Genomic DNA, 11,991 nt, shown 5'->3' with positions numbered 1-11,991 from the left:
TTACATAAAAAAACAAAAAAAGTACACACACTGTATATGTGGTTCGACTCAATGAGCCAGCTACTCTTTTTCTACCATACTGAAATTATAAGAAAATAGTTGATACTTGTTTGAATGTAGCCAGAGTTGCTAACTCAATAAACGCTCGGAACGATTCAATCCGATATGGTTTTAAAAATTACGGAGCGGGTTTGTGAACCGGTTCAATAGAATCGTTATAAAGATTAGAATCAGAAGAACAACTTTATTATCACAGTTTTAATCGGAACTCACGTTTTATTTGGGACATGCGTTAGAGATTTGTTTACACCGATTCTTGTAATACGAGCCACAGTCTTAGTGTTTTCCCACTGACGGGTATAACACTCAAGACTACATTTCCCATGATGTAATGTTCTTTATTCTCTGTCTTGACCGACTTCTCCCTGCCTCCATAGGCCAGAGGAGGCTGAGTTTAGGGAAAGTATCGACGTTTATGCTTGTCAATCAGCAAGGAGCTGTGGGGAGTGAAACTGGAGGGAAGGTCGACGATCGGGGAAGATTTCTACTTCAAAAAGCACTTCAGTGCGAATGCGACCATAATGTTTTGGAAAAACAAGGAAAAACTGTATATATTTTCAAGGAAACTGTTTTGTTTTACTTGGAAATAAGATAATCAAGCAAAGCTTTCACTACGCCGAACTTGGCGAGTATCACTCGCTGCCTCGTTGCATTTCAGCTCGGAAAAAAAAGAAAACAGCGGATTATTTATACCGAGAAAGTGTGTAAACTAATAGGGAACTCAGCTACAGACGGATATTGCTGTTTAAACACAGTGTGCTTGGTTTATTACTCTCGCCAGAGGAGAGGACTTCATCCAGAAGAGTTTGTAAGAGCCGACCGTGTCGCTGTCGGGAAGCTCTTCTTGTGTGGACGTGCTGGAAACCAGGAGTGACGGTATTCATGTTGGTTTAATACATTACACGTACTAAAAACACTTCGGCGAATCTTCAACTTCATATTTTGGGACTTTGCTTTGATATGTTGCAGGTTGAAACACGAAACTCAAAGCGCGTATTTTCCTGGAAGATTATAAGAAAATGAGCGGAGGAGATGTGGTGTGCTCGGGGTGGCTCAGAAAGTCTCCACCTGAAAAAAAGTTACGGCGTTATGTAAGTAATGTTTTAATCTTATTCAAATGCACTGACAGTGTTGTAACCGCAGGACTGTTGAGGCAAGATTCATGCAAATTTTTAGTACGCTTTCCAACAACCGCAGGTCAATCAGTGCTCGCGGTCTGTCGGTTAATGCCTTTTCTTTCTAAAATGCCGAGGATCCGAGAAGTTTAAAACTTGTTTAGTTTCTCAAAAGTAACTTGTGTGTGAACGTTGTTTGTGTTCAAAGTTGTTTGTTTTCTTAAACGCATGTGCAAAATCCTTATTTATGGCGTCTTGATCGGTGCTGTAGGACACACCTACCGGTGTGTTAGGAGAGAACTTTAGTTTTGTTTACTTATTTTCTAAATAAAGGATTTGCACACAAATAAAGAGCACTTTTGAGAAATATCTCTAATTGATGTACTCTATGATACTCTCACATACTAGCTTTGCAGCAAAGGATTTTTTTTATATACATAGAGAGGGTCGCCCCCTCATGGGTGGCGCCATGTTAATATCACGTGACAAAATTGACCTAGGTAAGAATAACAACAATACAAATCATATGTATATTTTATATATCTCTTTTAGCTAATTCTTGTGGTTTTACCATACAAGTACATGTAATTCCTAGTGCGAACAGAACCCATGATGGTCACAGCAGTTGCACTTCCCAAAATGCCTCTGTCCAAGGCAGCCATTGCTGACTGGGAATATATATGTATATGTATATATATATATATACAAAACAAACTTAATGCATCCATGCCAGTAGTTAGTAGTCATAAGTCCAAAGCCTCTGCTAGTTGGGAATGAATGAGAACCAGATGAGCGTAAACCTAAGTGATGCTTATTGTTTTAATGGAATGTGGCTTGACCTGCATACACCACTATTATATGTCCATCTAAACACGTTTATGTTGTATGTACTCATGCAAAAGTTGTTTGCAACATTCTTTTATGCAGCAGACTCTGTAAATAATGCGTGTTGTGCCTAAATTGTTTGCAGTAGGCACAGATCTTTTAAAATCAAATGACAACTATTTAGTGCGGTTTAAGCCAAAGCTATTGTTGACATGCATCAAGGTTGTACAAAACAGTGCTGGTTCAGATAGATTACACTAATGTTCATAATTTAGATTCATTTTAATTATAAAGATTCATTTTTTATTTTAATTGTTCATTTAACTGCTTGCACCAATGATCATCACACAGAATACTGTCTCCTTAATCTTGTGTAGGCTATTTCAAATGTTTTTCTTTAGTTTTATATTAAATACATTGTCACATTTCATTTTCAAGGATGTTTTTGGAATATTTATTTTTCACTAAATCATTTGAAAAAACGACTTTGTTTGCTGCTACTTCAGTTGCCAAGACAACAGAACTTAACTCTCCATTCTGTCTGCTCTGGATGAGTCAATGCATTTAGTCATTCACACATTGTATGTGTACCATGGGGTCTTCCCTTCCTCTTAGTGGTAATATACACCAATAATCTGTAATGAAATCACTCACTTACAGCTCTGCCTGCTATCGAGCTCCAACCAAACATGTTAGAAATCACCTCCAGGCTCATGTGATGCTTTTTTTTATTGGATTCCTTTAATCTAGTGGAGCTCTGCAAGGAACATTGCTTTTGAATTCATGTTTTACCTCATTGTACAATCAGCAACAGTTTAGACTCAAACAGCCAAGTCATTTGCAAAAGTGGGATATTTGGCATATTTTGCCATTGTTTAAAAGGAACTATCGAATAACAACTAATGCATATTAACAACTTGTTGTTGTTGCATATAAGCAATGACAACTAGGCTAATCCTTGTTGCCAATGCATGAAAATACGAAGGCTTGAGAGACAGGGTGTGATTTCACATGCTTTGAGCTTTCAGAGTAAACGGTAGTCTGTTGAATGTGATGAACAATGTTTCATGGCTCCAAATCTAATTAAAATGATTTCTGAGCTCATCCACACAATGCTATAATAAGATTAGATCCAAGCAAGAACAAGTGCTTTGTTGTACCACAGCATGTTCTCAGAAGTCATTTTTAGATTTCCTTTTGCTTGAGAGGCATTTAAGCAAAGTGATGGTGGACAAAAGCCTTTGCCATAGTTTGCATCATGCAACTTAGTTGTTTGGCTGGTTTTTAAGAGTAAGATAACAGAAACTTCATTCTTTCCTGTTGCAGTAGTTTTGAAGTGCTGTCCTCAATATTAGTCTTCATTCTTATCCTGTTTTCTGGTGCATGAAGGTGGAGTGGTCTCAGTGTATCACATGTGGTGCTTTGAAAGTGGCTGATTAGGACCAGACTGTTTTTATTGGAGCCGAGTGGCTAATAACTAAAATGCTTCTCTTCAAGAGGAGGAGCCCCATGCCAGGTGTAGGCCTATTGGAGACTGTATATGTGTGTTTGACCAGTTATACTTTTATCAACATTAGCTCTAATTTAAGATGCATATCGAAAAAGTTTTGTGCTTTCGATTGCGTTGGACGCCGCTGGGAATCTTCAGATGACCCTGTAATTTTGATAGTCCTGCGATTGTTTTTTTTCATGTCACTTGTAGACATCCTCCAAAAATGTACACTACCATTCAAAAGTTTGGGGTCTGAAAGAGTTTTTTTTTTATTATTATTTTTTATTAATACTTTTGTTCAGCAAGCATGCATTAAATTGATCAAAATTGACATAAGATTTCAATTTCAAATAAATGCTGTTCTTTTGAACTTTCTATTCATGAAAGAATCCTGAAAACCTTGCCTACTCAAACTTTGAACGGTAGTGAGCGCCTTTCAAAATCCATTGTTTATTATCTCTCATTCTGTGCGGTCTTATGTCTAAATTAAATTGAGTCTTTGAAGATTCTTTTTAGGTAGCTCATATCCTACTCATGATTGAAACACTTTTGAAACAGCAGAAATCATGCATCCTGCAGCCTCAAAACAGAATACACTCAGTTATTTCATAAATAAAAAGATGGCTATTATTTGAATGCTTTGAACATGTTATGGAATCATAACAGTAGAGGTTGCACAATAGCACTTTGTTTCATTGTCTGAATGACCCGAGGTTGTGTCTAGCTTCTGACAGTAAGTTTTTGCATTTTCTATTCTAAATCATATCTTTGTTAGGACTAAAAGAAAACAATAGCCTAGATCAGCTGATTTATCTGAGAAGTTCACTGCACGTGCTCTGGATCCTCTAGCGCTGCAAAGCTTTTAGTGGCATAGGGTCAAAAGTCTGATGTGTTTTTGACGGTTTGGCTGCAGTTCAAGAGCAGAGCAGATCATTTGACTCGACTGTTTGCAGGGAATGCTCTTGATGGCTCAAAGTGCACAGTGCTTTACTGAGGGTCTTCTCAGACCGGTAACTACTAGCTATAACAGTAGTATATTAAAAGTGCCTACACAAGTATACATTTTTTTTCTTCTTCTTTAAGGCCTGTCCATGTGAGACATCTGACTGGTGGCATCAGAATTTCATAAGCTATTAATCCCCACATTAGCCACACAGTATTGCTCAAACTGGACTCTGACGTCAGTTGAAATTGTCCATGTGGGCTAATTTTTTAGAGTCTTAGCACTTTCCATTTGGCCTCATCCTCTCTTCTTTGTAAACTTCTTCTTTCGCACCCTTCTCGTAATGCTCGCAGAGACTAATTGTGAAACCGCCAAATGAAGTTGGGAACACATGTACGGTATGGTAGAGTAATGTGGGAACTCACATTGAAGTCTGAAGTATTAATAATACTCACTTCTGCTATTGAGACCATGTCAGTCATCTCATCATTCATGTGATTTATCACTTAGAGCTCATCTTGAATGTAGCCTACTTGCTTGGCTGTGCGATTAATCCAAACTGAGTTTCGATTTTGGCTTACATCGATTATGTAAATGCGATTAATCGACATAGAACAACTCTCGTGCCCTAAATGGTCAAATGCACGGTAAAGTATGTCAAAATGCTGGGCTTGGCGAGTGTTCACACAAACCCAGTCGATTATGTCTTAATATGTGAACGTAAACAGAATGTGAATCAGTATACTGGATCCATGCATTAGGTATAAGTGACTTATTGTTTGTAATTTGCATTTTTTGTATTGTATTTCTGAGTACTGACTGTTTACTGTTATATAAAAAAAAAAAAAATAGGACTTATTTCTTACATTAGTTAGCCTAGTATTCTGCTGTGGTATAGAAATTGGAATAGAGAATTGTGATTGGTATCGAAAATGTAGATATCAAAGCAAACTTATTTACAGCAAATATATAGGCTACTTGATATATATTGCTATCGATAAATAAATGGCTCGTTTAAGGTTTTGGCCATATGACCCAATCATAGTCATGTTAAATAATCATGATTACGAAATTAACCCAAATTGTAATTGTGATTTTGATTTTTGCAATAATAGAGCAGTCCCACTTGCTTAGACCTATTTATTTGCTTATATATTTGTATGTCTGTGTAAACATACATTTACAAAATTCTGTTTTATTTATTTGCATGTTTTCAGTTTTAAATGTGTATTTAATCAAATCGAAACCAATCAAATGTTTATCAAAATCAGAATGTCCCTCCCCCTGCATTTTGTAGCCAATCATTGTTTATGGTGGTGAAGTAACTTAAACCTATTGGCTAATTAAAAATGTAGGGATGCATTTAATATAAAAATTCTAAGCCAATAATTATTTTCATGTTATGACTGATAACCAATAAATGTCAGATATTAAAATTCTATACAATTTTGTCTAAAAGTAAAAATAAATACAAAAACTAAAAGTGAATTTAGGCATCACAACATTATAATGTACAGTAAAAAAAACGAATATTCATTGTGAGATTTGCTAAAGATTTCAGTGTTATTAAAATTATTAGTTTTTTTAAGTAACATGATCTATGTAAAAATACAGGAAATGAATGAGCATGAATGAAATGAATGAGCATGAATGAAATGAATGAGCATGATATATCCAATTAAAAATTGGATTGGATCAGTATTGACTGAAAAAAATGTATGAAATAAAAAAAATAACATTAATAATAAAAAATACTTGCAAGTAGCTTGTCGATATATATCCTGCCCAAACGTCCTGTTTCAATAAGAAATGTCCACAAATGACAGACAACTACGCAGAAAACTACTATGACCGTGGTATTGATTGAAATGTGTCCCAATGACAACAATGTGCACGACTGTGTTTACTGTTGATTTTTTCAGTCCTGCTTTGCGGTAGCTTATTTCTGAGATTGTGAAATTATTGTTTATGGTTGGTAGTACACAGCAGCTTTCCACAGTGCAATAAGCGTCAAGGAAGATTGAGAGGTTGGAGCAAAACAGGGAAAGAGAGCCAGAGGGGAAAATGCAGAAATCTAGTGATTTGTGCAGCTCAACCTATCTAATCAAGAACACACTCCACCCTTTTGCTTTAATGCAACTCGGCAAGCCACTAGGTGCTCCAAGCATTTACAAAGCAAGCCATTACCCATGCCATGCAATGGCTGTTCTCGCTCACGGCTTTTAAGCATGCAGTTGCATTTTAAAAGCTTGCTGCACTGAATTCAGTGGAGTGCACAGAGGAACAAAAGAATTATTTCTTTTAGTCATGATTCATTAAATCTGCTTAGTTGGGGGAAACGTAATCGTGCCACTTTTTGCAGAAACAAACAGTGTTTGTGGCTGGGGTTATCGGCTTAGCTAGGTGCTGGTGCAGACATTTTTTGCTCATTTGTTCATTTGTCGTTCTCTCTCTCTCTCTCTCTCTCACTCTCTCGCTCCTCTCTCTCTCTCTCTCTCTCTCTCTCTCTCTCTCTCTCTCTCTCTCTCTCTCTCTCTCTCTCTCTCTCTCTCTCTCTCTCTCTCTCTCTCTCTCTCTCTCTCTCTCGCTCTCTCTCTCTCTATTTCTCCCTTTCTCCCTCCCCCTCTTTTTGCCAGTCTCCCTCCCACCCCGACTGGTCATTTGTGTCCAGAGTAGTTCTGTCAGGGCTGAGAGGGGCCCTGATAATGGATTGCCTCTGCTATCAATTATTAACTGTAACAAATAAGAAAAAACCTTTTGCAATATTAATGTGCTCCACTCCTACCCAATATAGCTTTTCAATAGTGATGGACCGAAATGAAAATTCTTGGCTGAAACTGAAAATTCTGGACACACTGGGCTGAAAACCAAAACTGAAAATCCTTTTTTGGAATTAGCCTTTGTTTTAAATGCCTTGCAGTACAGAGATGATTATGATTATGAACACTATTATGATGTGCTGAAGAAGCAGGATAGAATTATATTAATATTAAACTATTTTTTATTGCCAAAAGAATGGTATTTAGTAACAGAAGCTTCTCTGCCTTGTCACATGAGAGATGATTCCTCTTCTGGTGAATTGCATGAGATGTTACGCTATATCGCTTTACAGCAAGCAAATATTATTTATTATTGTTAACAACCTAGAGGGTGATGGGGTGTATGTTAAGTTTAGAGAATTATTGAGAAGTTTTTCAAGAAATTATTTAATTATAGAAGAAATGCCCAAAGGCCCGTGATGACCTTTGATTTGACCTACCATTCCATATCACTAGGGGGGGGGGGGGGGGGAGAAACATGCCACAAGTCTTTGTCATCAATATCTATTTGTTTATTCAGGTACTATTTTATTTTATGCATGTTTTTGTTAATCAGCCATCGTCATTTAGCTACTTCATATCCAATTTAAATTGAATCTTTTTCTCTCTCAAAGATTCTGTTATTGGCAATTAAAGTAACAGTTTCTGTTGACATTTTAGGCTGAAAAGGGCATTTCTGTGGCTTAGTCTTTTTGGCTGAGGCATTTTGTGGTTGAAATCCCTAGTGTCCAAATCCGTAGTTGGACCATCTCGGTCCAAGCTAACTTAGGTGCTTTTTCTACACTCCTGGTGATAAGCAATTAAAAAAAAAAAAAAAAAAAAAAAAAAAAAAAAAGAGAATAAGACCTTAGGTAAACATTGATTTAGTGGAGTGCATTTCAGTTATTTCAAGGTCTTGACAAGCAAGCGCATCTTTTAGTAATAATGGCTGTGATTATTGTCTGAATATTTTTAGGGAGGATATAATTGATTTTTTTTTTTCAAATGGCCAGAGAACGAATAGGTTTGTCTGCATATTTTGAAACAGCTGTGGAGTGTCTAATAATATGTTAAAATGATTATTTAAAATGGTTTCCGCTCACTCAACCTCTAACTAACGCACAAAAATCCTCCATGTCTGGTTACTATCGAATGTCCTATTTGTGTGGAAAACACACAATGCAAATTTGTATTTTGGAATATTGCTTTATATAGCATTATTAAAGGGATATTTCACCCAAAAATGAAAATGATGTATGTGTTTCTTTCTTCTGTTGAATACAAAAGAAGATATTTTGAAGAATGTCATTAACCAAACAGTTGATGGGGCCCCATTGACTTCCATAGTATTATTTTTCTCTCTCTCCATACTATGGGAGTCAGTAGGGCCTTGGTCCTGTTTGGTTGCTTCTTCAAAATATCTTCTTTTGTGTTCAGCAGAAGAAAGTAATTGGAACAACTTGAGGGTGAGTAAATGATTTTTGGGTGAACTATCCCTTTAACTGTTACCGTAACTGTTTATTACTGCCATATATCTAAGACTCAACTCTAGTTTTAACCTATTCAAGAACATAACAGAAATAATGTTTAGAGACCTCATGGGAAACAGCTGATATGATGCTGACATTTTGGAATACGTACGACTGTGTACCCGCATTTAACGTGATCTGTGCAGTTTTTTGCAGGCCGATCTCTAGTGCCTTAGGTGTATGCAGGTTCTCACGAAAACATTACATTAGTATTGGGTAAGCATTTGTTGCTCGGTTGATTTGATTTTATTGGCAGCGTGGTGTGTGTTTTAGGATTCCAGTGGTGAGGGAAGAGGCCTCAGCTGTCGTAACTCATTCACACAGTCTGCTCTCTAGAGGGCCTCCAAAGGCAGCCTCTGTCTGGGAGCAGGGAAGGGGACGTGCCTCTTTAACACACACACACACACACACACACACACACACACACACACACACACACACACACACACACACACACACACACACACACACACACACACACACACACACACACACACACACACACACACACAAACATAGTCTCTCCCTTTACTCTACGACCTTTCTATTTTTGCTGGGAAGCTCAAGAGTTTATTATTCACCAGGGCTCCATCAGTTTGATCCAGAGCACAGAACTTTATATACAGACTATTTACATCCCTTCCTGGTGGGAAAGTATTTCGGAAACAAAGTTGCATTTGACTTTTCCTGTTGTTGTTACTGTACTAAACCACTTTCATGGTAAGGCTGCATGATTTTAATATTGTATTGACTTTAATATTGTAATCAGTGGTAATAATTTCAGTGAATAGAATGCTATGTGTGGCAACTGCAGTCTACAATCTAGGTTACACATCCAGGATAAAGCCAGTCACACTACACTTTGAGCACACAACATCAAAGTGACGTCACACACCGCAGTATCTTGTTTATAAACGTAAATTCAACATATAAAAAACAATAATGAATCCAAAAAGTAAAAATATACAATTTACTCTGCTTCACCGCAAAAATATGCATTCTTTTAATTCAGGCAAAGTGTAGTGTGACCACCCCTTAACTGAGGAATTTTACTGTTTGTTGCTATTTCATGAATAATAAATTCAAGGTCCCGTTCTGCGTGATCCCATGTTTCAAACTTTAGTTAGTGTGTAATGTTGCTGTTAGAGCATAAATAATATCTGTAAAATTATAAAGCTCAAAGTTCAATGCCAAGCGAGATATTTTATTTAACAGAAGTCGACTACAAAAAACGGCTCGATTGGACTACATCCCTCTACTTCCTTCTTTAATGATGTCACTAGAACCGTTTCTTGACTAACCTCCGCCCACAGAAATGCTCCCTCAACTCTACTGGCTACTTGCGCACTTCTTATAACTTAGGCTACTGTGTTTACTCAGCTCTTACGGTGATTTTCTGAAGTAAAACTGACGCTTCATCTTTTGTGTTAAGTTCAGTACATGTTTGATCATCATTCAGACAGCAGACTTGTAGGCTATTAATAAATAATGGATACATAGCCTACAAGCAGATGACAAATACGTTATAATAACCGTAATTAAACTACTAAACCATACCTGTTTCATCTCTATACAGCACTCTGACTCTGTAGGCATTATTGTCCGACTCGAAATGAACGCCGTTACTGAGAGTTTCTGATATTATCATCATTCCGTGAGATGAATTTTTCCTGAGAGACTGAGCGCGAGCTCATGAAGCTCCGCCCCCTGGGTCGTCCAGCAGCACCTCATTTGCATTTAAAGGGCACACACTGAAACAGCTCGTTTTTCTGAGCCCCAAAAAATGTCAATTTAAACATGCTGTAAAAAATGATCTGTTGGGTATTTTGAGCTGAAACTTCACATACACACTCTGGGGACATCAGAGACTTATTTTACATCTTGTGAAAAGGGGCATATAACGGGACCTTTAAGATGTTGCCTAAATGACAAACTCCACATTCAACCTCTCAGCACTTAGCAGTATAGAAAACAAAACAATATATTTATATAATATACATATACATTAAAATATCTATATATATGCAACAGTTAGTTCCAGTCCTCTAATCTGACAGTCCTCTAAAGACTACTGATATCCTACCAGTATCAGCAACTCCATGTTCTCGACTGGACAGTGCACACATAAAGAAAACCCACATCATTTTTAAAATGCTACTGTTGTTATGTCACAATATGTAGTTGTAAGAGTTTTTTCTAGGTGAGAATTTAGTTGTAAATTTATATCATAGTTTGTAATTTTTTGTAATTGTAATTATAGTTTGTAAAACTACTGGCCTGCCTTTTTGTCTAATGATGTGCATGTGCAGTGTTTAATAGATATAGTCTGATTGCTTAACATCTTAAATAAATTATTTAATTTTTCATCTTGGCACCTATGTGTCTTGGTCACTTTTTTTAATGAACGGCTTTTATTTCACTGTTTTCTAGAGGCCTGCTACAGTCATGTGCTCCTTATCTATAGTGCTTGTTTGTAGTGTTCAGTCATTGAGCATGACGAGCTTAGCTAATTATAACCTACTGAAGTGCTCAGTGGCCCTTTGCTTATCGATGCCTTCGAAATCTGATTCACAACACGTTTGATAAGCTTTTATACTTGCATGTGTCATTGTCTGCATATCTAGACTAGCGTTGCTTTGTCAGCTGATCCCGAATTAGCCTTTAGCCTGAGCGCTGAACTGCAGAAGTATGTACAGCAATGAGAGGCTTACAGGAAAAGGCAGTTTGTAAACAGATGTGAGCTTTTATTTACTGGGGATATTTGTTCAGTCTTGTTCTTTCACATGCAGAGATTAGATAAGTCTCACACTTTCATTTTCTCCATTTTTTTTGTCCTCTGGTTTCCATATAACATAGTTTGTGTTGAGGTTTTCCAAACTCCTCCTGTACTTTCACAATGCCCTGCATGAGGCTTTGAAGTTATTTGATTAAATTGAATGCAGTTGGCCCTGATTACAAGCCGTATCGATTGGATTCGGTCTCTCTGAAGTAGGTGCTATGAATTTGTCAGCACCATTCAATTTAGACTGTATACTTGCATATTTTACTTCAGTGCATTATTTAATGTATGAATATAATGCACAAAACCATTTTTTATTTGATATTTAATATTTTTTCAGAATCAAAAACAGACAGAGATCGTTAGGTCTAATGCCGTGATTTAAGATGTTTAACCTGACACAATGTTTTACAACATAGCAAAGCTGCCCTTCTGACGTGAATAACATTC

The 11,991-nt window shown here is 36.9% G+C and overlaps 1 protein-coding gene across 3 annotated transcripts in view; it reads left to right on the top strand.

The window, feature by feature from the left end:
• The first annotated feature begins 249 nt into the window (after positions 1 to 249).
• The window catches only part of gab1 (GRB2-associated binding protein 1), an 87,097-nt gene continuing 75,355 nt past the window's right edge, over positions 250 to 11,991 (top strand). The window contains exons 1-2 of one of the 3 annotated variants that reach the window (XM_079854186.1): positions 250 to 936; positions 1,030 to 1,151. In XM_079854186.1, the coding sequence (XP_079710312.1) occupies positions 1,080 to 1,151 (72 nt within the window). In that variant the 5' untranslated portion in view covers positions 250 to 936; positions 1,030 to 1,079. The remainder of the gene's footprint in view (positions 937 to 1,029; positions 1,152 to 11,991) is intronic. The other 2 variants (XM_079854187.1, XM_079854185.1) reach the window with 2 other exon arrangements.

The sequence above is a fragment of the Squalius cephalus genome (assembly GCF_949319135.1).
Source record: "Squalius cephalus genome assembly, chromosome: 2".
NCBI classification, from domain to species: Eukaryota; Metazoa; Chordata; class Actinopteri; order Cypriniformes; family Leuciscidae; genus Squalius; species Squalius cephalus.
The sequence above is the reverse complement of the archived record's forward strand: the minus strand, read 5'-3'. Positions and strand labels throughout refer to the sequence as shown.